The sequence below is a fragment of the Columba livia genome, chromosome 26 (genome assembly GCF_036013475.1).
Source record: "Columba livia isolate bColLiv1 breed racing homer chromosome 26, bColLiv1.pat.W.v2, whole genome shotgun sequence".
Classification (NCBI taxonomy): domain Eukaryota; kingdom Metazoa; phylum Chordata; class Aves; order Columbiformes; family Columbidae; genus Columba; species Columba livia.
In genome coordinates this window covers 3,624,537-3,650,108 of record NC_088627.1, presented here as the reverse complement: position 1 = coordinate 3,650,108, position 25,572 = coordinate 3,624,537, and the positions used below count along the sequence as shown (strand labels likewise).

Here is a 25,572-nt window from a genome sequence, read left to right as displayed (position 1 = left end):
GCGCTCAGCGCCTCCCCACGGCAGCCCTTCCCTCCTAAACCATCTGCAGACCACACTGCTTACATCCTAAATACATTTTTCTTCTTTTCCCTCAAATGAATAGCAATGAATACACAAATACCTTTTTTTTTTTCCACCCCCTGGATGAATAGGGATGAACCCTCCTGCATCTGGAAGGTCGCTCTTCTTTCCCACTATCAATAGGAGGATGTGTTAGCCAAAAATCTTAATATTTTACCCATTTCCACCTACCTGCAGGGCCCCAGAAGAGCAGGGCTGGTCCCTGCCCAGCCTGGCCTTGCCAGCAGCTTCAGGGCAAACAAGGGTCCCCTCGCCTCTCTCCATCTGCTTCTTTGCCAGCCCAAACCAGCAGGGACAGGTAATTAGATGGTAATTAGGAGCAGGCCATTAAGTGGAGGGGGAAGTCACCTCCATCCCTGTGCAGATCACAGAAGGAACAGAGGCACCCATTGCACCTTGTCTCTTTGGCACCAAATCTTTGCTCCCAGTGCATCCTCATTGCGCTCTAGTGTGTCTTGTCAGGAAAGAGGAGCCAATCCTATTCTAAAGCCATTAAAAAACCCCCTTAATTTTAAGAAATAACAAGCTTAAAACGCTATTTTCACCCAGTAGCCCTCCAGGGCACCTCCTTATGAGAAAACACTTCTTCCCCACCCCCACCAAGGAAAAGAAATGGGTTAGATCTCTAAGAAACCAGGTACAGAGCAGCCAGAGCCCAAGGTTTGTGTGAGAAAGTCCTTTGTGGCCATAGCTCTACATCTGCTGCAAGTCAATTAACTGCAAGCACAGGGCTGGAGTGATTAAATGCAGCAGCTGTTGAACTAAATCAGCAACTGCTGCCTTCCCCAGCCCTGGTCTGGCACCCAGGACAAGAAGGACTCGAGCTCACCCATAAAGGGGTCACCATTTATTCCTTTCAAATGTTACATTAAAGCCCATACAGCTTTTTCTTTTTTTCTCTTTTCTTAGAAGTTAGAAAATTGCAAATCAAGTGTTGTGGGCATTAAAAAAATTATTTACAGAGAAAAAACAATGTTGGCTTCACATTATACAGCTGGCAGGTCCCCTCCCTCCACCCCGCGCCCTAGAAGTTACCCCTTAGAAGCAGAATTAAACACAGCGGACTTACAAGCTTTATGGTTTTAAGCCAATAGTAAGACATTATAAAAAAACTAACCAGATTAGCTTTTAAACCATTGACTTCTATAAAAAGCACAAAATACTTTAAATGAAGTCAGAACCAGGAATGTAAACTGAGGGGGGAAACAAAAAGAATCCATTGAACAGTCACTGGGCATCAGAGGCTGCTGGGAGGAGCGTGGGGACAGTCAGACCAGCAGAGACAGAGCGGGATGGGACAGCTGGGTTCTTACAAACTGTAAATTCCAGTTTTGTCCAGGATAGTCTTCCTCCACAGTTTTAAAGGATTCAGGGAAAACTACTCCAAGTTGTGGTGGTGGTGGTGGGAATCCAAACCAGCTTGCTAACAGGGGATTGGGAGGAAATAACTGGAGATGGGGGGGTGTTGGTTTTAGAAAGTGGTGTCAGTTCTAGGAGGGGCGGGGAGGTGTGTGGGCAAGGCAGCGAGTCCGCGGTGCTACTGGGATGGAGACGATGCCGCAAGAGTCTCAAGTTCGGGCGATGCCAAGTGGGTTCTACTCTTCCTTCTGCTCCAGCGCTGCCGGAGCTGCTGCCGGCTCAGGCCCCGCGGGTTTCGAGGGCTCCTCTGTTTTGGCTGTGTTGTCCCCCTGGTTTTCCCCTGGCTGCTTCTCCTGCTCCTCCTCGCCTCCTCCTGCTTCTCCATCCTCCCCCTTGGGCTCAGCTCCCTCCTGCCCGGCAGGGCTGCCCGGCTCCTCGGGGGGCGCTGAGGGCTCCGTCCCACCAGCAGAACAAGCGGGGTTCTCCTCGCCCTTGGCCTCCGCCTTGCCTTGGTCCTCCATGGGAGAGGACCCAGAGGAGTCCCCAGCTTCTTTCTTGTTCTTCTTAAATGAGATCCCGCTCAGCTTGAAGGATTTCTTGAACGAGAACTTCTTCTTCTTCTTGGGGGTGTCCTTAGGAGCCGCAGCACCTTCGGGTTTGGCGTCTCCCCCTTCGGCTGGGGGAGCGGGCTCGATGGCGTCCCCGCCGCCCGGCTCGCCCTTGTTCTCCTCCTGGGGGGGTTCGGACGAGCCGTTCCCGTTCAGCGGGGCCGCCTCGCCACCCGCCTTGGCCGTCATGTCCCCGTTGAGCCTCAAATGGCCGTTTTCCTGCGGGGGGGAAGCGGGAGGGAAGCACCGCGTTAGGCACAGCCGGGACCCGGCACCCCCTCCCCAAAGCCCCGCACCCAGCTGGGGAACAGGGGGCACCGGGAATTGGGGGAAATGCACCGGGGAGGGGATGCAACGGGCGGGCGAAAACGCACCAACGCGGGGAGGGGGGAACCAATGCGCTGCCACCGGGCGGCGCCCGCGCTCCGCTCCCGGTACCGGGGCGAGGCAGCGGTCGGAGCCCCCGCCCGGTGCCGGGAGGGAGCCCGGGGCGCGGCGCGGGCGGTGCCGCATCGCTCGGTGCCCCCCGGGCAGGAGGGTCCCCCCCGGAGCCTCCGCCGCCCCCTCCCCACCGAGCAGCGGCCGCCGCCTTTGTCTGTCTGTCCGCCCGCCCCGACGGGCTCCCCCGGTGTGTCCCCCGGTACTTACCTGCCCGTTGGCCTTGGCGGGCTCGGTGGCGGCGGCGTGGCCGCTCGGCGGGGCTGTGCCCTCCGCCTTGGCCGCCTTGGAGCCCTGGCTGCCCATGGTGCGGCACGTCGGGCCGGACCCCGCCGCGGCGGCTGCCGAGAGGGAGTGGGCTGAGCCCCCCGCCGCCCCGCTTATGAGGCGCGGGAGGGGGCGGGACGCCGGAGACCCCGCCCCGGGGGCGGGGGAGGGGGATGGAGCCACCGCCCCGGCGGGGCCGGGGGGTGTTGGTGGTGCGGTTCCCCCGCCCCGGTTGTGCGCCCCCGGAGACCGGAGCAGCCCCCGGTGGGGAAGGGGAGCGGGGAGCTGGCCCCCCCCGTCCCTTCACCCCTGGGAGGGTCCCGTGGTACCGCTCATCCCAACTCCATCACCCCCCAGAACAGTCTCATGGTGCAGTTTGCCTCCGTCCGTCACCCCGGGGTACCACTTAGTCACCCCGGCCCCATCACCCTCAGGTCACCCCGGCCCCCGAGGGTCCTGCTGCGGGGACAGGTGGTGCCGTGAGTCACACCCCTCCTCGCTGTGCTCCCTGGCACGCAGGCTGGTTGGTTTTTCCCCCTCTGGGTTTCCTCCTTGCTGCTTTCCCGGAAAGGGAAATCTCAGGAGAAATGAAAATGGGACTAAACCAAAGTGGATGCTAGTGCTGGCACTGGACTGCAGCTTCCCCGCGCTGCCAGGGCCACCGGCCACAGCCTCCCCCAGCACAGAGCCAGCCCTGGCTATGGGGGACTCGCTCCTGGGGGTCCCTTGGCACCCCAGCACAGCTGATCTCACCAGAGGGACCCAAAATCAAGACCCTTGTTGTGCCCACCCAAGGCACCAGCATCCCCTGGCCAGCCCGCACCTCAGCAGTGACTGCAGTGGGACACATACCAAGCACCAGCCCCTGACCCCATGGCCCCAGCACCTTCCAGGGACCCTGCACCCCAGAACTACCATGGGCAGGGGGACTCCCCAGCCCCCAGCTGCGCCATGGAGCCCGTACAGGATCAAGGCCAGTGTCTCCAAGGGGAAAACAATGTGCCGCTGTGTGCGCTCCGCCAACAAGGTCATGTTTTGTCTCTGTCCTCCCTCCCTCCCCCCCGGCATGCATCATCTCACCCCCTGTTAGAGCGAAATTTCTGTTAATTAAAACAGGCGGCATCTTCTTTATTGACTTTTGGTTGCCAGTTGATAAAGCCTCTGGACGGCTGCGGGGCTGCTGCTGGTCCGTCCGCCTGTGCCTTCAGCCGTCTGCAAGACCGAGAGTTGCCCAAGTGGCCATCAGGGCTGCAAAGGAGCCGCAAAGGGTGTAGCTGGTTTTAAAGCACATGCTTTTCAGAGCGTAGCGAGGCTGTTTGCTTTGGGAAGACAAACGGTCCAAGTGAGTCCATTAAATCAGTCAGTAAACACGCTCTGTTTTCTGCCACTTGTTCCTGAGTGCAAGCTCCAGCTCAGAGCAAATCCCAGTAGAGCTGCGGCTGGCGAGCCCTTCCCTCGGCCCTAGTAGCCACCTGGTGTTGGGCAATGTCTGTGCCAGCCCCACACTTTTCTTCCTGCCTTCTGGGAGTCATTTTTCATCTCTCTGCAGAGGTTCATTTTGTTCCTGATGCCTGAAAAGTCCTCATGCTGCTCCCATCCCATCCCATCCCATCCCATCCCATCCCATCCCACCCCACCCCACCCCACCCCATCCCATCCCATCCCATCCCATCCCACCCCATCCCATCCCATCCCATCCCATCCCACCCCACCCCATCCCATCCCATCCCATCCCATCCCATCCCACCCCATCCCATCCCATCCCATCCCATCCCATCCCATCCCATCCCATCCCATCCCACCACTGCAGCAAGAGCACGTTTTGCCCATGCCAAGCAGACCCAAGCCAGCTCTGGTTTCACAGGACCTGTCCAAGACTGTCCATCCCTGCAGCGTCCCCAAGACATTCCCATCATCCTGTGCCAGAGCCACAGAGGAACATGTAAGCTGAGCAGCACCCGTAACCTGCCCCGCATCCACACCATCCCGGCTGTGGGTGCTGTGAGCTAGGAGGGGGCTCTGGGGGTGCAGCCTTTGGGGTGACAGTGACAGCCTTGCTGTGGCTATGCCTGTTTCTTGTGTTGGGGATGCAAACATGTACCCCATGCTGGGAACCATGGGGCTTGCTGGGAAAGTGTTTTCTGCAGCCGTGGGCTGGATGAGCCGCTGGGTTTGCTTATCTGGGGGGAGGAAGAAGCTCAACTGGGACTCCTGCACTTGTCATCCCCCATCCGCCAGCCCCTGTGCAAAGCCCAGGTCTGTTCCACCTTTTGCTGGAGGGGAGAAAGTGCTTTACACTCCGCTGCTCCCCGCCACAGCCATCAGCGGGCAGCGCCGGAGTGACGGGAGGCAGATGTGATGTCTCTAAAGGGCAAACTTTAGCATGATTAAACAGGTCAAGATTCAGATCTGCCCCCTGTCTCCATCAGAGGCGACGCAGAAACCTTGCATGTGGTTTTCCAGCAGCTTTCATCTCCGAGGAATCCCCAGTTGCCACATTTCTCTATGATTCTATGATCCCAGCTTTTCTTGAAAACCCTCTTCTGCAGTGCTGCGTAAGGGATGAGTTTATAAATAGTCACGTTCCCCTGTGGATTCCCAAGCCTGCCTCCTCTTCCCGAGGTCTGGCTCCGCTGCCCATGTCTGTCTGTCCTGCCCGTGCCGATGGCACCCAACCACTGCAAACCAGTGTCACTGCCAGCCCCGCTTGCCCCGGGTCCCATCCCTCCACCACTGTCTCAGGTCCGGCTTCTCCATCCCTGGGCATTGGGAAGGGAGCCGGAGCGGGGCAGAGGATGCTCGGGCTCTGTGTGGACTCTCCCCTGGCTCCCGGGGCTTCAGCTGATGGGGAAGCGATGGGGATTTGCAGGGTGCAGGCGGACGGACAGATTACGGGTCTGTCTGCTCCTCGAGCAGATGGACAGGCAGACAAATCTGTCTGCCTCTCCGCGCGTCGCTCCTGCCTAAAGGGCCTCAGAGATGCAAGCTCTTTGCAGATGTTATTTTCCACTTTCCAGACCTACTTAAACCGTGTGCTGATTATTAATTTATTAGGTGTTAAGCGCTGACAGGCTGCAAGGCAGAGCCAGGGGTTGGAGCGGGACAGGAGGACGCAGCCCCCAGCCCCTTGCCCTGCCCCTGCCACCCGCTGTATTCCCCCAGCCCTTAACGAAGAATTAAAGCAATTATTTATTCATGTATCTGGAACCATTCACAAGCCTCTGATCGTCTGCTCCAGGATTTTAACCGAGTTAGCGGGGGCCCAACCAGGGCAACCAACAGCGCTGGGAATAAAGCAGAGGGATTTCCATATTGATTTATAAATAGCAAAGGAATTAGCTAATTAGATCTCTCCAGGGAGAGAATTCCGGCAGGGAGAGTGCGGGGCTGGGCTGTGCCATGTGCAGGGATGGACGGTCACGGTTTCTGCCCCCGCGGCAGCTCCGGCATGGGAATGGCCCTTTGCAAACAGCCCTCGGCTAAAAAGAATAGCTGTGGGTTAGGGTCTGGGGTCTGCCTCTGCCGTGCTGCCCGTCTGGCCTGTCCCCAGCCGTGCCCGCTTGTCCCTGTGATGCGGCTCCAGGACGTGGCCACCTGCCCCGTCCCCAGGGCAAGTGATGCTCTAGCTGCACAGCCCACGAGGGGACGGGGTGAAGGGGCTGGGGGCCACTGCAGGGGCTCAGTGGGGCTGTTCTCAGCTGCAGAAGGAAATCTGCCGAGATTCATGCTGGGGGGATTTCTGTAGGGGACAAGGGATGGCTGGGGCCGGGCAGGCAGGAGGAAGATCAGGGCTGGTGGTGGCCAGAGGGATCTTCCCAGTCGTGGCCCAAGCAGAAGCTGGTGGATGCCGAACCCACTTGTGGCTGTGCCGTCACTCGCCCGGCTGTCGAGTCAGAGCTGGCCAACCCTCTGACATTTGCACTGGGAAAAAGCATCCCGGACCTGAGCAAGGGTCTGCACGGGGCTTTGCTGGGGGTCTCCGTGCCGCCCGCACAGACCTGGTGCCGCAACCCATGTCCCCGAATCCTTCCTGCCCTGGGAAAGGCTCCAGCCCGGGAGGCTGCGGTGAAGCACTGACTTCCCATAGAAATACACAAAAGGGCCCGTTCTTGTATTTGCCAGAGCCCCGTCATTTTTGGTGGTGAAGATCCCATGGCAACCGGTGCCTTGTGTAACTGTGTTTGCTATTTCTGGGCTTGCTTTTCACTCCGGTAACATCCTCTCCGCATCCCACCGTCCTGAGCAGGGGCCAGGACCAGCCCTGCTCTCCCACCCCAGCACCTTTCTCTCCCCATCACCCCTTTCCCCGCTCCGGCTGGGGGCAGAGATTGGCAGCTAGGAGTCACAGCGGAGGAAAGGGAGAGCAATCCCCTGGGTCTCTTATCTCAGAGACCATCTGCCCTTCTTTTCGGCCAGGAGCTGGAGCATTTGCAAACAAAGCCAAGCCCTTTAACCTCAAACCCTCCAAACTCATCAGCAGGGTGGGCTGTGCTGTGCTGCCCAAAGGATGGGGATGAGGATGGTGGTGACATGCGAGAGGTCCCGGGTGCCTCCCCATAGGCACAATCCTGGGGGAGTTTCTGCCTGGTGGGGATCAACACCCCACGGGGAGCCCCCCCATCACCTTTCCCAGCCCGCTGATCTCTCACAGCTCCTCCCGGGAGAACAGGAATCCACCGCAATGCCCTTGCCCAGGCAGGATGCTCGTCCCACGCGCCTTATCTCCCACATCCCCGCCATGGGCTGCGTTTCGGTGCTGATAAAGGGCTCCCTGACCCTGAGCAAGCTGTGCACGGCCGGTTCGGTCGCATTACGAGAGCAGGACGGCTGCCAGCGAGTGTTCAGAGAGAAAAGGGGCTGCAGCATCCAGTTGGCAGTGGAGATGGGTGGGTGGCTGGGTGCTACCGTGCACAGGGCTCTGATCCCCGCCACCCCAGCCAGGGCTGCTGGCAGGGTCCCCCAGACAGGGGCCGAGCGGGGAGCATGTTTCAGAGCCTCCTTCCTCGTTAAAAGGGAAGTTTATAATGGAAACAAAAGCAATGCTCAGTCCAAGTGGACCTTTTCCCATCCTGTTTCCTCCGGAGCTGCCTGCGGAGGTGCCACGGGAGCGTGTCCTCACGCCACGGCTGGGACACGCGATGGGGAGTCGCACCGGGGGGTCCTGTGTATTTTGGGTATGGGTGTGCAAAATCAGCTTGGGTCCAACTCATGCACACACACCAGCACATCCCAATCTGTGCACGTGTACCTCATACAGGTCCAGAGAACATCTCACATGTGTGCGGCTGAAATGTGGATCCAAGTGATGCCCCTCGGTGGTGTGGCATGGTTAGCCCTGTTGGAAATGGCCTCAATTTGTGCCAGGGAGGTTGAGGTTGGATTTAGGAACTGTGGGGCATTGGAACAGGCTGCCCAGGGCAGTGCTGGAGTCACCAACCCTGGAGGGTTGGACAGATGGAGATGAGGTTCTCAGGACATGGGGCAGTGCCAGGGGTGGGGGAACAGTTGGACTCCATGATCTTGGGGGTCTCTTCCAACCAAAATGATTTGATGATTCTGTGTCTCCACCACCAGCTCCCCACAGCCCAGCATGGTGACCCCTTTTGCCTGAGTCCCTGGGGCCAGTGGCAGCCAAACCACCGCGTCCTGGGGCAGCCGGTGCTGCCGGACCCGGGACAGGAAAGCAGTGCTGGGATGCTCTGGGGCAGCGGTCCCCCCCGCAGCTAGCAGCCAGGGATCTATGGGCCTCTTTCTCCCTGCAACTCAATGTGTCTTTTTGTTGCGCTGCTGGATTTTGATGCCTGCGAGCAGGGAGAGACAATACGTCGCATTGTTCCTTTTCAGCAACATCTGACGGGCCCAGGCAGAGAGAGGCCAGTGTGTGCGGAGGAGGGCGGTGGGGGAAGGGACCGGGATGGACGGACAGGCAGCAGGAAAGACGCAGGGACATCCAGGCCTGGATGAAGGGCAGGAGGGATGGGGAATGCTGGAGCGTGCTAGGGGAGGATGCAGAGCTGGTGGGGGGGAAGCATTATCTTCTGGTACCCAACCGCTCTGGAAAATCATCCCGGAGAGATGCAGCCCCCCTCATCTTAATGGACTATTAATTAAAAGTTTCATTAGGAACCTGTAAGTGTCGATACCATTAATCTTTTCATCACTGCGCCCTCCACCACTAGATCCCCATTGCTTTGCTGGGGCTGGTAAATCCTGGGGTAAATCCAGGAAAACTCTCTCCCCAAAATCCCATGCAGGTGGGATGGGGCAGGGGCTCAGTGTCCCCCGGGCTGGGTTGCGAGGGGGGATTCAGGAATGGAGCTCGGGGGGGAATGACGGCTGTGCTGGGACTGCCTGCAACTTTCCATCAGAAATCCCCTACTGACCTTATCCCCGGCTGGCCTGGATTGCTTCACTGCCGGGAACAGAATTCCCCTGTGCCTCAGAGCAAAACCGAAAGTGTCCCCAGAGCCACCGGCGCTGTGGGTAGGGCTGGGCAGGAACCCAAAACCAGGGCAGCCCAGAGACCCTGGTGATGGGCATCGGGGGCTGCTCCCCTGCTGCTGCGGTTGTTGGGGACCCATCCCCCTGCAAACAGTCTTGGCATCCCCCATACAGTGGGGGAGCAGCACCCACCATGCAGCCCCCGCTCCCCTGTGGTGGCTCTTGCTCTCCGTAAAGGCCCTTGGAGGGGACGGCAGCCGGTTACGGTGGGGATGTGTCGGGTGAGGGCTGGCGGTGACCCGGCACAGCGGGGCCCTCCCCGCCCCCACGGCTCGGAGGCTGCAGCGGCAGATGCATTTCGCCCAGACTTGCATGGCCGTAACCATGGCAACAGCTGCGCGGCGGCGGGATGCGGGGGGCTGCGGGGCTGCGTGGTGAGGTGGAGCTGCAGCGCTGCCCTTGCGCCCCAGGTCTGGCTGCATCCCATGTCTGGCTGCACCCCAAACTTGGGTTCACCCCATTCCCAGCACCAATGCAGGTGCATAACCTAGCGTGCATGTGCTGCTTTGCACACAAGTGTGCAAGCACAGACACGGGTGGCGTTGCGGCTGCACCGATGCACACACCCTCCCCGGGGTGATGGTGCTGGGAGGGGCAGAGCTGCGGGGAGCGGCCGGGCAGGGTGGGGACGGAGCCGCTCACCCCTTTATCGGGCTGGACTGCCATAAAGCCGGGGCTGTTTGCATCCGCTTTGTCTCCGCGTTAACTTTTAACCACGGCGGCTTTTCTTCTCCACTGCCACCATTGCACCCTGCATGTGGTGGCCCTTTTTGGGGGCTGTGGTCCCCCCCAGTTTCTTCCCTGCCTGCTCCCTGTGTGCTGGCAGCACGATGGGGACCATCCTGCCTGCATCCCACTCCTGCCAGCGTCTCAGGTGCCTCCGCCAGTGAATGGTGGATGGGGCTGCTGGGGGCAGAAAGGCCATCACAGCCCCGGGGAATGTGCAGCCCCTGCCATGCCAGGATGCTGCCTGCCTGCCCGCACCGCTGCCTGCACCGCTGCCTGCACCGCTGCCTGCACTGCTGCCTGCCCCAGCCCCCTCGCTGCTGTGATGCAGAGCAGCCGCCAGCCTCGATGGGTTTGGCAGCAAAGCAGCTCAGCTGGAGAAAAGCCTCCAGCGCTGGAGTGACCCACTAACCTTGTTCTTCTTAAAAATGCATGAAATGCAGGCGGCTGCCTACGGGGACTCGCACACGGGCGCTCGCTCGTGTTTTCGGTGCTGCACCCACGCAGCTGGGCTGGGCAGCGGGTGAGCCCCGGGGGTGCAATGCTGCGGTCAGTGCCCAGAGTTGGGGGTATCTGTAGGGGGGGCTCTGCTCTCCCTTCACTGGTGCTGTTTGATGCCCCGTGTATCCCTGCACGGGCTTGGCACAGCCTTCCTGCTCCGCCGGTGCCACGGGGCTGTGGCAACACCGCAGCCGTGCAAAGTCCACCCGCTGTGTCCCCCCGCTGCTCCCGAGAACTGGGGTTCGCATCAGGCTCTCATCAGGGGTTCAAGGGTACCCCAAAGAGCTGCCCCTGCTCTGGCCAGTGCCACCATGGGGTCCCATGGGGGACACAGGGGGGTGGCAGGATCCCGCTGCCCAGGAAGGTGAGGAGGCTCACCCCATCCCCTGGCTGCCATCACAGCCCTGACCTCGTTTCTCTCCGGCTTCTCCATGTCTTTAATACACCCCAGCCAGATGGCTGCGAGCCGGGGGCAGAGGGGGGACGGCGGCTCAGCCCCACGGGGGTCACAGTATTCCTGGTGGGTGCTGCACAGCCCCGACGTGGCTGGTGCCTGGGGGAGGACACGTCCCCGCAGCCCCGGCAGGGGTTAATAGACATCTCTCACATGCGGCTGACTTAATTTCAGTCTCATTTGCATAGCTGATTTGGTGGCTGCATCAATTTAGCTGTTGTGCTAAAGACACGGGTGGGGAGTATTTGTAGATGCTCTGCGCTTTCCCCAGTGTCCCATCGCGGGCACCTCGGGGTGCACGGGCACACCCAGCAGTGCCATGAGCCCAGGCCATGGCAGGAGCAGCAGAGGATTTGCAGGATTAAGGTTTTGCCTTTTTTTTTCCCTCTGATTGCAATCCTGTTTTAAGAAGAAGAAACAAAACGCAGACCCCAACAGCTGCGATGGCTGTTAGCCCGGATTGAATAAACCACGGTGGCGGGAGATGGAGCAGCTTCACCCCCTGCTCGCTCCCCGCCGGCACTGGCCGTGCTGCCTCCCCATCCCCTTCCCTCCCATCGCCCGAGCTCCCAGTCTCGCTGCCGTGTCCCCCAGCACAGCCGCGTTACCACAGGGAGGAGGGAGGAAATCACAGGGGGCAGCGAGGGGGGGTTTCTGAGCCCTTCTGGAAATCCCTGTGGCTTCCTCTGGGGTCTCAGCTCTTGTTCACCCGGCAAAGTTGAGGAAGAGAGTGAATCACGAACGAGAAACCGCATCTCTCGTCCCGTTGCTGCCCACGGGTGTGCGTGTGCGTGTGTGCACATGTGTGTGGTTGTGCACACGGGTGTTCATGGGTGCACACACATATCTACATGCATGCACCCAGGTGTGCACACACATGCACACACACACACACATGCACACACACACACACATGCACACACACACATGCACACACGCCAGGTGGCAGAGGAATCAGACTCTGACTCCTCCAACTAATTAACATAAATTGACACTGACTAATTAACCGTCCTGCCTCATTAGAGCCTGGGTGCCGCATCGCTGGGAACAGCAGGCAGCCGAGCCCTCGCTCTCGAAGCACCGTGGCCACTCTGCCCATGCCAGGCGCCAGCCCGCCCCGGTCCCCCCTACAGGGACTGTCCCCATCCCTGTCACCATCCCACAGCCATCGCCGAGGCTGCTGGCAGTGATAACGAGATCGGTTCCTAATCCACTTATTTCTGGCTGGCGCAGAGGGCTGGTGACAGCCTGGCATGCGGTGACCCCCCTGGCCCCGGCGTCTCCGTCCCCTGGGGCAGATGGGGGGACCGAGACACTGGGACTGGGCGGGGAAAACCCTGGTGATCTCAGCCGGGAGTGATGCCATGGAGGGCGGGTGTCACCGTCCCTGCTCCATCCCTGTAGAGAAGGTTGAATCTGGAAGAGGAGGTGACACTGCCAGTGTCACCCGCCCTGCAGCAGGGTGGCCCCGGGGGGAGCAGCAGCGATGAGCAAACCCTGCATCAGCCAGGCAGAGAGATAAGGAGCCCTTCCCAGTCCGGGGGCAGGGGACCGCTTTAGGGCGTGGGGGTGCAGGGACAGGTCACCCCAGCACGGTGACACCCTCACTGCCGTTCTGCAGGAGGAAGGAAAGCGAGTTTCTCGCTTCCCTCTTTGCTAAAGGCTCTGGTGTGACTTGCTCGGGAAGCGGGGGCCCTGCACAGGTCTCATCCTGCCCCCGCACACCCTTGTCCTCCGCCGGCCCCCCCCAGGCTTGCCGGTGCACGCCGCTCCCCCGGGGCTGAGTCACGGCTCCGCATGCCCAACCGGTTTGGGGGAAACCCTTGGGCTCAGCGTGGGAACGGGCTGACGTCAGCGCAGAGCGGCACGGAGCGCGACCGGCCCTGCCGAGCTGCCCGCGGGACCCCCGCCTCCCAAATACAAGGGGTGGGGGGCTCAGGACCGGGGGTGCTCCTGGAAAGCTCCTGCTCGTCCCCACCAGCAGCTCTGTGTGCGCCGTGGATTAAAAACTGGGTCAGCGGTAGATCCCCAAAAGTGATTGCAATCGGGGAATTGCCGCTCCCCGGGGGGAAGAATTGCTCCGCTCGATGCCTTTATCGCTGAGCTGGAAGAAAGTGGCTGGTGAAACACAGACCCCCATGCAATCACCCCACCCAGCCGGGTCGCTCCTGCAGCGGTGCCAGGGCCACATCCCATGGGGAGGTTGGGGACAGGAGGGCACAGGGTTGGGGACACTGTGGCAGGGCCAGGTCACCCCATTGGGGAAAGCGCCACAGGGAGGACAGACAGCCCTGGCACGGCGGGGAGAGCTGGGAGCACTGGGTGCGTGGAGACGGGGATGTGCGTGGGGTGGATGTGGGGCTGGGAGGAGGCAGAACGGCTGCGGCAGCGCCGGTGCCGGGGGGCAGGAAACGGGGCGGCAGCGTGGCCGGGGCAGGAAGGCGGCCAGAGCTCTGGGGTCGGCGGAAAAGTGGTGGAAAGGCCGAGGAGCCGCGGCGGTGGCGGCCGGAGGAAGCTCGGCCCCGGCGAGGGGCTGTCCTGGTGCACGGGTGTCCCATGGGCGCTGCGGGAAGCGGCACCGGCCGTGGGACCGAAACTCCCCTGGTGCTGGGAAAGGGCCGTTCCTGGGCGAGCCCTGGGCTGTGAACGCCCGTGGGGCTGCAGGTCGTGGCGTGTCCCGCAGCAGCCGCACGCTGGGACTTGCAGCCCCGTGCTGCAGCGTGGGAGATCCTGCAACTGGTTCTGCTCCGCTGCCGGCCGGGATGCTCAACCCAGCACGTCTGTACCGGGGACAGGACCCCCGTGACACCCCTGCTGCTGCCATGGGGCTCCTGGCTGGGGTCTGACCAAGAAAGTGGGTCCTCCAGGGACATGGGATTGGATTTGGGGGTACTTATTGCTCTTTTGATGCCCAAAATGGCTCAGCAGGCCTCAGACTGCGCAGTGCCCAGGATGGGGCCACCGCAGAGCCCAACACCCACCCAGGAGGTGGGCGACCTGCCCAGCTGTCGCTGCTCCCCTCTTGACCCAGCTCTCAGGAAATGTCGCCGCACCCTCTGAAGTCTCCATTCATCACCTCAAGCATTTCCAGCCTGGCTCACTGACGTTATTTATCTCAGACCCAGAGTGATGCTGCAGGGAAGGAACATCCCCTTGGCGGGGTCTCAGCCCAGTGACCCCCCCTGTGATGCAAACCAGGCTGGAGTGGTGGGAGCTGCCGGGTCACGGCGGAGCAGGGGATGGAGCTGTTAAATATTTATAGCCGCTGCTGGAGCCGGTTGGGTAAAATGGCAGCGGAAGCAGCGGGAGGGATGACGGGACGGCTCTGCTCCCCTGCGGTCCATCTGGCCCCCGCGCTGCTCCCTGCATTGTCGTGCTGTGAGTCGCCATCTGCTCCCCACAGCCCCCACGGGGACCGCGCAGCGGTACGGCGGGGCCGTGGGTGCCGCAGGCGGTGTCTCTGCTCCGCTGCACGAGTGCGATGAGTTTGGCAGCCTCGGGTGACGAGCAGAGGACCAGGAGAGGTTTAGTGGGTTGGGGCCTGGCCCCACTGTCCCAGCTCCCAGGTCCCCACCGTGGACTTGTTCAGATGAGAAAATGAGGGCGTGTGTGTGTGTGTAATTGCTAATGAGGATGTGCATATGCTAATTCAGGGCTGCCAATTACGGCAGGTCTCGCCGGCTCGGGACGGGGCCTCGTGGGCCGTGTCCTGCCCCGGTTTTGGCCAGGGGAGCCCCGGGCAAGGTCGGGCAGCGGTGAGGGCAGTGGTGGCCACCTCGGCTCGGGACCTCCGGGATTTGGGTGCCCAGGCCCATGGAGACCCCATGGAGCCCCCACATCTCTGGGTCTGGGGGACACCAGGTCCTGGGGTGCTGCTGAGGGGTCCCTGGGGAGCAGGGATGCTGGTGGGATGGGCACTGGGACGATGCTCCCACCTTCCTCCTGTGTTTTCTTTCCCTCCCTTGATTTCACACAAAACCTGCCGCAGTGTGAGATGGCAGCGGGCAAATGAACCCTTAATTAGCCACTTTAGGGATTTGGCTTTATTAATGGCATAAACGATTATTAAGGAAGAGTTAAAGCTACCAGCCTCCAGATAAAGGACGAAAGGGCCCAGCTGGGCTTACCTACCCAGGCTGGGGACCTTTGGCTCCGTGGGGTGCTCCTGTCCCACCCCAGCAGCAGCTGCTGGGTGCTGGATTCCCCAGTGCCCCAGCCAGGGACAGGCCGGTGTTTTTGGGGGGATGAGGAGGAGTTGGGGGTGTCTGCAGTGTCCGTCCCCCATCTGTGCCCAGCTGGGGTGGGACCAGCTGGGAACCGGCTGGACAGAGGTCCCAAGAACGGGGATGCGGGCGGCAGATGTGGCCGCCCAGGAATGTCGGGACGGGCTCTTCGGGGAAAACAGCCACTTCCCATCAGCCGCGACCGCTGGGAAGCGGCAGGGGAATTCCCGGCAGGCAGCGAGGGGCCGAAGCTTGTCCCCTGCATGTGTGCCCCATTTCGGATCTGCACTAGGGAGGGCTCAGCCGTGCCCCCAGCAATGCCAAGCTTTGGGGGTGTTTCTGCTTGGCTTTTTGCTCCTTGACCCACCGACACAGCCGTTATCCTGGAGACCTGTCCGTGGGGACACACCGGGATGGGTCCCCAGCACACGTGGGCTCCTTGTCCCCGCTGCCCTCCTGGCTTCTCCCCAGCAGCTGCCCCGTCCCGCTCGGCGCAGGCGGGACGGCTGCCGAGCTCGTTAGGCGCAGGTGTGGGATTAGTCATAATTGCCTGCGCTTTGATGTCCGTAACCTCCTCCCCAAGGGATACTCGTTACCTGCAGCAAACCTGTGCCTGACATCTGGCTGCTAATCCCTGTATTAGCAGGCTGGGGAGGGCGGCAGATGGAGCCTGGCCAGGCCGGGACCCCCGGGGCACAGCGCTGCTCGTGGGATGGGACCCATTTGGGTTGCCCGGGACCCCTGGGGTCACCAAAGCAACTGTGTCACCAGTGAAGCCACCTCCAGGGAGCTGCTCCCAGGGGGAATTCCCACGCGGGATCTCCCCGGGGACATTCGCCCCTCGGAGGCCCCTGGGAAAGCCCCCGTGTTCTCAGTATCGGAGGATTCAAGGGAAATGAGAAGTGTCCCCGGGTCCCCAGCACAGCCCTTCCCTGCTGCAGGAAGAGCCTTTTCTGGGAATCCAGCAATCCCCCTGTCCGGGCAAGGTCCCTGTGAGGAGGGGGGGCACCGATGGGGCTGGGACACTGCCAGCGCTGGGGGTCACGTTGCTGGATCCGGGGGGGCACCTCCAAGCCCTCCCAGCATGATTTGGAGCCTCAAAACCACGGCCAAGGTGGCTGCAGCTTGGCCACCCACTCCGTGGGGTTCCCCACTCTGCCCGGCTTCTTCTAGCCCCCAAAATACCTGCAGTGCACTCAGGCTGGGGAAAAGAGAGGGGGTGAAGCTGCGGGGAAGGAGAGTGCCCCACAGCTGCGTGTTAACCTCAGGGTCCCCGCTCAATGGGAGGAAGGAAATCCTCATCCTCGGGAAAGGCTGGATGCGGCCGTTTCCTCCTGCCCTGCTGGGGAGGGGGCCGGGGCACAGGCACACCCGCCCGCGGCGCCCCGACATCCACCCCCACCCGCACCCCAGTCAGGAGCCCCGTCCGGAGACCGGATCTGGCCTCGCTCGGGTGACACGAGAGCCGGGGGAGAGGCTGGGGGGGCTCCATCCCCCCAGGACCTGCTGGCGGTTCTCGGGGGGCTTCTTGCAGCTTCCCACGCCATGAGCCGGGCAAGCGCCTCTGCCCCTCGGCTTCCCCACGCGTGGGTGGCACACTCGCTCTGTCTCCGTCCCCTCGCACCCCGGTGCCGGTCGTGGGTGCGGGGGGGACACAGTCCCGCGGGGCTCAGCGACCCCCAGCCCCGCAGGGCTCCCTGCCAGCCCCTGGCCCCGTTCTTCCCGTTCGTCCTTCCTCTTCCTCGCCCTTCGCTGATGACAGACCGGCGAGTGGCGGCGGTGGCTCCGCACCCGGTGACCTTTGGCCCCGCTGTGCCGGGTGCTGGGGACTGGCAGCGGCACCGAGACCCCCGCGCCGTGCCCGGGGTCACCTCGCTGGCGTGGCTCGCGGGCACGGCGTCCCGTCCCCTCGCCCGGTGCACCGGGACGATGCGCTGCAGGGGCCGGTCGCGCTCCCTGTCCGGTGTTTGATCTCCAGCCGGGCCCGGTTTCATTCGCAATCACGTCCCGGGGCGGATGGGGCTCCCGGCGGCGCTGCCGGCATCGCGGCGAGACCGGGACCTGGAGCGGGAGCGGCCGTGCGCTCCCCGGGCTCCCCCTGGCGGCGGCGGCGGGGCGCGGAGAGCGGAACAAAGGCCGGATCTGGTAACGGCGGCGGGAGCGGCGGGAGCCCCGCGGCGAACAGGGACCGCAGCCCGGAGCCGGGCACAGCGGCGGGCGCGGCCGGTGACCCCGGCAGCGGGGACGGCGGTGGCTCTGGGCCCGTCCCGCTGCTCCCGGGCCCCCGTCACCCGGTGCAGCGCTGCGCCCCTGCCCTTCCTCCTCCTCCTCCTCGCCCGGTGATGTCACCCGCTCATCCTCCCCGGACGGACCTGCCGGGCGGGTTCGGCAGGAGAAGCGGCAAAGCGGAGGGGGGACACGAACCCGCTCACAGAACCGCAAAGCGGGAGCAGACGGAGCCCCCCGGGCTCCCCAAATCCATGCCGGGTCCCCTCAAACCAGCACCCGCACGGGCTGCGGGATTGCAGCAGTTCTGCCATAGCAATTAATAATAAAAGCCCCATTTTAGTGGAACAAGGCGGCTTTCCCCTCCAAGCACAGAGCACAGGGGGTGCAGGAGGCGCTTTGGGGTCCCCAGCAGGGATGGGACCAGGACTCGTCCCCTCTGTGAGCTCCGACATCCCTGTAACCCTCATCTTCCCATCGGAGCTCCAGCAGAAGCAGCAGCGTTTGCACCTCCCCAAACTAAGCACCCTTGCTAAAAATCACTCCTCTCGAATACAAACAGGAGGCCGCCTTCTCTGGGGATCTTACCAGAAAATAAACACGCAAACAACCGTTGGGAGTAAAAAAATATGTTTTTTCCTTTTAATTACATCAGTTATCAAAGAAAAAAAAGCAGTGGTAACAAAAATACAAAGCTCTGAGGGTTCCTTGTTTTGTTTGTTTTGTAATAAGCTGAGCATCAGTGCAATTGTTTTAATTTAACTTCTGCTCTGAGTCTCTGCTGGCAGAGTACGAGTAGGCTTTGCCCAGCACCAGACGGTCACGCAGCAGCTTGAAGAAGGCGTAGTAATTGCTGAAGAGGATCAGAGCCAGCGAGATAGTCTGGTGCCACTTCTCTGAAGAGATCAGTGAGTAAAGCTGGTAGAAGATGACGGCTCCTTCCAGCAGGATCAGGATGTTGAGGATTCTCAGTGGTTTGCTGAAAAAAAACTGTAGGAGAGAACACAGTAAGTCACGGAGTGAGGTCAGGCCCTTCGGGACGTGTTTGTGGGGGGATGTGTGGGGCAGAGGCTGGGGAGGATTCCTCTGGAGACGCGGTTTGCACGGGCCGCTCACTCTTCCGAGCCGTGGGGCTAACACAAGCCACTGTGCTGAACCAGCTCGTGGGCTCGGAGAGCCAGCTCGGGCACAACGAGGAGCTGGGGACAAGGGGACTGCGATCCTAATGAGACATTACACCCCCAGAAAAGCAGATGGGACCTTACGTGGAAGCGGAAGTGCGAGACGTCCGAGGGCACCGCCACGTTGTAGTGACCCACGGCTTTGTACACGTTCTTGGAGTGTTTCACCAACACTCCCTGCGGCCACATGCACTCCTCTGTCCACCTGCGGGGAGCAAGCACAGAGCTCTTGTTTCTCCCCCCACAGCCGCCGCTGCGGTACCAAAGTGCCATCATTTCTGAGGGCAGAGTTTGGCCCACCGAGGGATGGAACCATGGCAGTGACAAACGGCAGTGACCTGGGGACAGGAGCAGCAGACGCCTTGCCAAAAATCAGATCTGCTTACCGAGCGTGGGAGTGGAGGGTACAGATAGCGTCTGTCCCTTTGTCTTTAACAAAACACATTGTTTTTGACAAAACCAGGCTCTCTTTTAGTGAATTTGCCTGTCAGCTAAAGCCTTCTTATTAGCTGCTTTCCGGAAAGCCAGATACGTGTTTTGGTAGACATAGCAATGGAATGCGAGGTCATCGATAAGAACAGATACACATCTCACGAGAGGGGCAACGAGAAACAGGTGACCAAAACTGACCAACTGATTATACCATCCCATTCACGTGATATTTCATATAAAAGTGGGAGATCACGAGGATCTCGTCCCTTTTCCTTATGGCCGACATTAGGAGAGGACCTTGCTAGTCATCCCTCCAAACTGAGGCCAGTGACAGACTGAATCCAGCTCCGGATGGCTGCAGAGTCCAGTCCAGGACTTTGGTTGCCGGCTCTGCAGTTGCTGAGACTTTCAAGATTGGTTTTGTATATTTTGTATTATTTTCTCTATTCTTATTAGTAGCATTAGTAAAACATTTTTAACTTTTTCAACTCTCTCTCTCTGTCCTTCTTCTTCTCCCGATCGCCTGTCCTGAGTGGGAAGGGGGAAGAGGGATGGGGTGACGGGGGAAGCGGGGGGAGAGGGTTAACAATACATCTGCCACGGTTCTATTGTCACCCTGCAATCAAAGCCACGACACACATGTGTCACCAACAACTCTGCTTTCATTTTCCTTGTGTTTTAGCAACAAGAGGTGGCTGGAAAGCCAAGCTCCCCATCCAGCCTCTACTGGTGCCGGCAGACACACCAGCTCAGACAAAACTCCAGCCCCGGGAGCGCGTTCCTTACTGATGCTGCAGCACGTTGGAGCAGAGGGCAGGATCGACCTTCTGCCAGCAGCCCAGGTGCGCTGCGGCTTTGTGGAGCAGGTCACAGTAGCGCGCGGGCAAGAGGTACTGCATCAGGATCACCGACGTGCTGATGGAAACCAGAAGGAAAAGCTCACACGACCAGCGTTTGTCATAGTACTGAGTGTTCTGCGGGGGGGACAAGAAGAAAGGGTGACAACATGTTTGGACAGCCTCACCTAATGATGCCATCAAAACACAAAGCGCTCAAGCAGGTAAAACGAGGGATATTCACGGAGTTATTAATCCTGCTTGAAAAAGAAGCGCCTACATAGGACGGTTGCTGCACCACTCCTGAACCCACCACGGAGAAACATTTATGCTGTTACCACTTTTCACCAAAACAGGGAGAGTTCCTGATGCTTCCTGGCTCAGCTGATCATGGTGGGAGCACCAGCCCCGCAGGGGAAGGGGACTTGGGCTCATCCCTGAGGTCTGACATTCACTAGGAGACTTTTGTCTCATTCTACAACGTATTAGTAGCTGAAATAAACCAGCTATGAATTCTAATAAGGTCCATCCTCTTGCATATTGCCTCCCTTATTGAAGTCAATCGGTCCTCTGTCAGCTGGAGTTTAAGCAAAGCCAAACCTAGATGGTTTTGCTTCTTACTTTATACAAGGCCTCTGTAAATGGGTTTGACATGGCTGTCTGTGCACAGAGACCAGCTTTGACCTCTCCCACCTTCCAGCTCAGCGAGAACCAGAACCAGATCCCCCCCATCGCCCAGTGTCCACCTCCCCACAACCCTCCCCAGCCAGTCCTGCAGCTGGAAAAGCCACATCTGCACGAGCAGTGGCCCCTGCTCACCTTCACAAACCAGACGGGCACAAAGGCCACGTAGTAGGCACTGAGCATGGAGCTCACCAGCACCTCCTTCATCCGCCAGTTAAAGTCCATTTTCAGGTATTCCACCTCGTTGCGGATGAGGTCTGGGGAGAGGCAGCAGGCGTGCGTGGGCATGGCCTCCATGCCGTACATCTGGCGCGTGTGCTGCTTCCAGGTCTCCTTCAGGACGCTCAGGTAGTCCCTGCCCCTGGACGTCACCTCGCCTGTGTCCCTGGGCCCGATGTTGGCCACCTGGGAGAAGAGGCCGGTCTTGCGCAGGTCACAGTTCAGCTGAAGGAAGGGAATGTACATGCCGAACCTGGAGCAGCAAAGCGCAGAGAGGTGGTTACTTCCTTGCGAGCTCCCCGGGCAAGTGTCTTTGCTGGCAGATCAGCGTTTCAATCACATCCCCCTCCTAGTTCCCATATAAACTCTAGAAAGGAGCTTCACCCATCTCAAACACAAGCATCACATCTCAGATCTTTCTGAGACACTTCCTCCTGAATCTACCAGAGAGAAGGGAGCTATTTCCAGTGTTAACTGGAAATAAAACTGGTTTCCTTTGGTTAGTTAACATGAAGCAGAGCAACTATTTGATTCACTCCACCTGGCAGAGGCACCAAAAGACTAAGGCAAACTGCAGACACGAGTTCTCAGAACACCATCAGGAAAGCACACAATCCTTTTCAGACAATGTGAGCAATCTAAGAACTATAATTAATGCTTATATTAAAGCTGAAATACAGGTAAATGTTAAAGACATGCCCTGCCACCAAGAAGAAATATCATGCAGCAACAGGGAAAAGTTCTGTTCCCAGGTAACTGAGTGTTTCTTTACTTTCAGGCTTCAATTCAACCGAGCAACACCCACTGAAGCAAAATTAGAAATCACACATAAGTGACAGAAGAAATACTTACGGGTAACACAGGAACAGGAGATTAAGGAAAGAGTAGGTTCTGAAAAGGTGAATGATCGATCGACACAAACTCCAGCCTGTGCCAGTGAGAACAGCAAACCGAGTGATCACCAGGAAAGCCGAGCGTGGCAGCGAGACTTTGCCGCTCTGCGAAGCCTGCGGGGAGAGAAGAGAGAGCTGGGAAGAGGGGAAACAAAGTCACTCTTCCTACAGAACCTTCTAGTTGAGATAGTAATTCAGAAATAATCGCAGAAGGACAGAGTCTCGAGCAAGGGTTTGAGATGCTCATTTCTGTTCTTCCCACTAGAAGCCATGCCCAGGTTTCTGACTTGGACATAGCACAAAGTTCTTTAGAAAAGGACAGAAGAGTTTGGAGCTGCAAAAGGGAGACACGGCTTTACATTTCGTCTGAGAGGACAGTTCTGAGATCCGCTTGGGGACTTTACCTCCTTCACAATAGCACCGATGAGCCGGCGTGCCAGGACGATCGTTGTCACCGTCAGCACGTTGAAGTCAATAAGATGAAAGTTCTGCAGTGACAAAACCAAAGTGATTCCACTTTCCATCAGGCAGCAGAAACACACATTCAACAGAGAAGTTCCTGAGTTATATTATTCTCTTCAGACTCACTTTTCCAGGGTCAGAAAGAGAATACCAAGCAGAGAGCCAAATAAGAGTCACAGGAGCAACCCCCACCAGGGCTATAAAGTCACATGTAGCTTATTTCAAACATATATTGGAAACTTTATGTCTAATGACCCAAGAGACAGTCTGTGCTTACCAGTGATGTGTGTGAAGGCGGGTGGGAGGGCGGATACCACCACACGGTTTTGTAGATGTTGATGTAGTGGACAAACAGAGCAACGAGATGACAGAAGAAGAGCTGGAGCTCGAACAGCACGCTGCGCTCCACGGGCAGCTCCGGGATCTTACAGTGCCGGAGCGGGACGACGGTCTGAGTAGCCAAAGGTGGGCTGGAAAGGCCTGTACCTGAACCGCTCCTGCCAAGGGGAACCAGAAGCCAGTGGTCACTTCACTGGGATAAACACAGCACTGTCCACCAACCCCCCCGTCACGGACGGTAGAAATCAGTGGGTCTAATATTGACTGAGTGAGAAACCTGAGCTATCACGGTCAATGTCTGCCACAAAAGAAAAGTGTCAGCGCGTCAAGAATGTCTGGGGTGACTGTTACAGGCAGATTAGAGAATCATTTTGGTTGAAAGAGACTCCCAAGATCATTGAGTCCAACCATTAACCCACCCCCGGCACTGCCCCATGTCCTGAGAACCTCATGTCCGTCTGTCCCCTCCAGGGCTGGTGACTCCAGCACTGCCCTGGGCAGCCTGTTCCAATGCCCCGCAGCCCTTTGGGGAAGAAATTGTTCCTAAATCCAACCTCAACCTCCCCTGGCGCAACTTGAGGCCGTTTCCTCTCATCTTGGCGCTTGTTCTTGGGGAGCAGAGCCCGACCCCCCTGGCTCCAAGCTCCTTTCAGGCAGTTGCAGAGAGCGATAGGATGCGGAAGGCTGGATGTACCTGGTACGTGAGCGCACACCCGTGACAGAGGAACTCGTGGAGTGGCCGGAGCCGCCAGCAGCCCCGGGCTCGCAGAGAGGGTTTCGGCAGTAGGATGTCCGGTTAGGGCCTCGCCTGCCCCCTGCCATAACAACAGAAGGTGCGGAGGGTTGTCCTTCCAGGTGGCTTCTCTGCTGCTCACTGCGGGATTGTATCTTCAGTCCTTAAAACTGGAAGAAGAAGATTTCTAATTAAGGCTCCTCTGCTCACCACACCCTGCTGACCAGCAGCGGCTGGTCACTCACACCGCCAGCCTGCAGCACAAGGCAGGAAAACGCAACTTTCTCAACCTTTTTCGACATCTCCTGTGTTTGCCACGGGCTCTAGATGTGGCCCCCGATAGCTCCTGACGCTCCCGGGACAGGCAGCAGCTTGTTACAGCGCTGAAATCACTGAGAGTTAAAACTTAATGTGCTCAGGCTGCCAGGGGAGCAGGGAGAAGGTTTTCATGCCTCTCTCCCAACTCAAGGCAGTTTACAAGGAATTTAATCTGCATCGCTGTGGTGTTTCCCTTGTTCTACAGGCAGAGCAATACACTTACAGAGACGCTAAACAATCCGCCCAAAGGATTCAGTAAATCGGGGATATTACCTGGGTCCCCTTTTGCCCAATTTTGTGCTGGGTTCAAATATTCACCGCTCTTTTAAAAAACACACTGCAAAAGCACACTAACTGGCTTTTTCCTTCTTTGCTCCTTTAAGACAGCAAAAAAGATAAGTAGAATTTTTTGGGGGTATTTGTTGTATGTTTGCATGGCACCGAGCTCAACAGGATGGTAGCCCCAAATTAGCTTTTCTAGTGCTTGCTTGACAGAGTTTAAACAATAATAATAATACTAAGGTTTTAAAAACCTTCTCTGGATGCTGTTTGACCTTAGGAGAGTTTCTAGAACTTAGAGAAAGGACACGGTGACAATACACCATTTGCTAGATGTAAAATCTGAGCGGTGAAGAAGCTCGGATCAGGTCCTATCAGTTGCTACCATTTCTTTTTCTGATTGCTCATTTCCAGTTTGCATCACTTAGCAACCAGCACCCAGAATTCAAAATAAAACAAGCTGAAGGTTTAGCAACTGGTCTCAAACAAGTTTTAAAGCTTACACGGAGCTCCAGAGTTCTCCAAACTGCTGTACGAGCCACAGACAACAAGGCACAGGGTGCAGGGGGCTGCTAGACCCAAAAAAGGCAAAGATAACCCAAAGCAGGTGCTACCACCTGGGACAGCGGGGCACAGAGGTGGCTGCAGGGCTGGGGGGGTCACACAGCAAAGGGCACAAGCCCCAGTATGTGCCACAGCACAGGGTCTGTGTGACCTGGGGACACAAAGTAGCTGCTGGTGAACGGCGGGGGGGCTGCGCACAGGAAGCCCCAGGACACAACACAGGGACGAGGGGGAACCTGATGGTCAGGACGTTGCGGTGGGCAGGTGGAGACAGGGGGTTTGAGGTGTGGGACACCATGATGAGAGTGAGAGGAAAAAGTGGTAGGATCGAAGTGTTGGGTCTGGGGGGGGTACACGCGGGAGCTCCGGGAGAGCAGGTTGGGGGCTGTGGGGGCACCGGCCAGGGCGTGAGGGGTCTGCAGAGGGTCAAGGAGGAGCCGTAAACACTCCGGGGGTCCAGGCAGGGGCTGCAGGGGAGACACGGGCTGTGTGGGGCACAAGTAGGGCCACAGGGGCTCTGGGAGGACCTGGCGGCACAGCCCGGGGCTGCAGGAGGGCAGGGGGGGCTCCAGGGCAGAGCTGTGCCGGAGCCCCCGGAGCTGCGGGCCGGGCCGCAGGGGAGTCCCTGCGCTGCGGAGACCCCCCAGGGCACGGGGGAGCACGGGGTTGGGGGCTCCGGCAGCACACACCGAGGCTGCGGGGAGGAACGGGGCCCAGGGGCAGCCCCGGGGCACCCCGGGGGCTCCGGGCCAGGCCGCGGCACGGGAGCCGCCCCCCTCACAGCGGCGGGGCGGAGCGGGGCCAGCTGCAGGCTCCCCAGCGCCCCGCCCGCTCCCCCAGCTCCCGCCTCGGCACCCCCCCCCCCGCCACCCCGTTCCCCCGGGACCGGTGCCCGGGCCAGTCCCGCCGCCCGCTCCCCCTCACCCATCGCCGGCCGCCGCTCAGCGCCGCGCCGGGCACAATATGGCGGGCGGGGCCGGCGGCGCGATGGCGGCCGGCAGCGGCCAAACCTCCTGCGGGACGCGTGCGCGCTGCCCCTCCGTCCCCGCCCACGGCGCCCAAACCCCGCCCACATCCCCGCCCCTCGCCACGCCCCCCCCCCCCGGACCAGGCATCGAAGCCCGTAGGGGCATTTTGAGGCACAGCCAGACCCTCCATGGCCCCCCAGCACCGCCCTTAGGGCACAACCCCCCCCACCTTCCCATAAACAGCAGAGAGAAACGAGAGAAAAACCTCACGCCTTAAAAA

The 25,572-nt window shown here is 59.5% G+C and overlaps 2 protein-coding genes across 4 annotated transcripts; both read right to left on the bottom strand.

Moving 5' to 3' along the window:
• Nucleotides 1-913: 913 nt before the first annotated feature.
• On the bottom strand, nucleotides 914-2,893 carry MARCKSL1 (MARCKS like 1). Its single transcript, XM_065041763.1, has 2 exons — nucleotides 2,697-2,893; nucleotides 914-2,267 (listed from the first exon to the last, which is right to left on the bottom strand). Exons 1-2 carry the CDS (start codon nucleotides 2,790-2,792, stop codon nucleotides 1,677-1,679), a joined length of 687 nt encoding a protein of 228 aa, XP_064897835.1. The 5' UTR covers nucleotides 2,793-2,893; the 3' UTR covers nucleotides 914-1,676.
• A 15,104-nt stretch (nucleotides 2,894-17,997) lies between these two features.
• TMEM39B (transmembrane protein 39B) lies at nucleotides 17,998-25,383 on the bottom strand. 3 transcript variants are annotated; one of them, XM_065041664.1, is made up of 10 exons: nucleotides 25,249-25,297; nucleotides 23,454-23,555; nucleotides 23,125-23,333; nucleotides 22,369-22,588; nucleotides 22,034-22,117; nucleotides 21,589-21,743; nucleotides 20,653-20,989; nucleotides 19,784-19,971; nucleotides 18,650-18,770; nucleotides 17,998-18,374 (listed from the first exon to the last, which is right to left on the bottom strand). In XM_065041664.1, the coding sequence occupies exons 3-10, from the start codon at nucleotides 23,250-23,252 to the stop codon at nucleotides 18,138-18,140; spliced, it is 1,470 nt and encodes a 489-aa protein (XP_064897736.1). In that variant the 5' UTR covers nucleotides 23,253-23,333; nucleotides 23,454-23,555; nucleotides 25,249-25,297; the 3' UTR covers nucleotides 17,998-18,137. The 3 variants fall into 3 exon arrangements, with proteins under 3 accessions (XP_064897736.1, XP_064897735.1, XP_064897737.1); XM_065041663.1 differs by lacking the exon at nucleotides 23,454-23,555 and having other exon boundaries at nucleotides 25,249-25,383; XM_065041665.1 differs by lacking the exons at nucleotides 23,454-23,555; nucleotides 25,249-25,297 and adding an exon at nucleotides 24,264-24,376.
• Nucleotides 25,384-25,572: the final 189 nt, after the last annotated feature.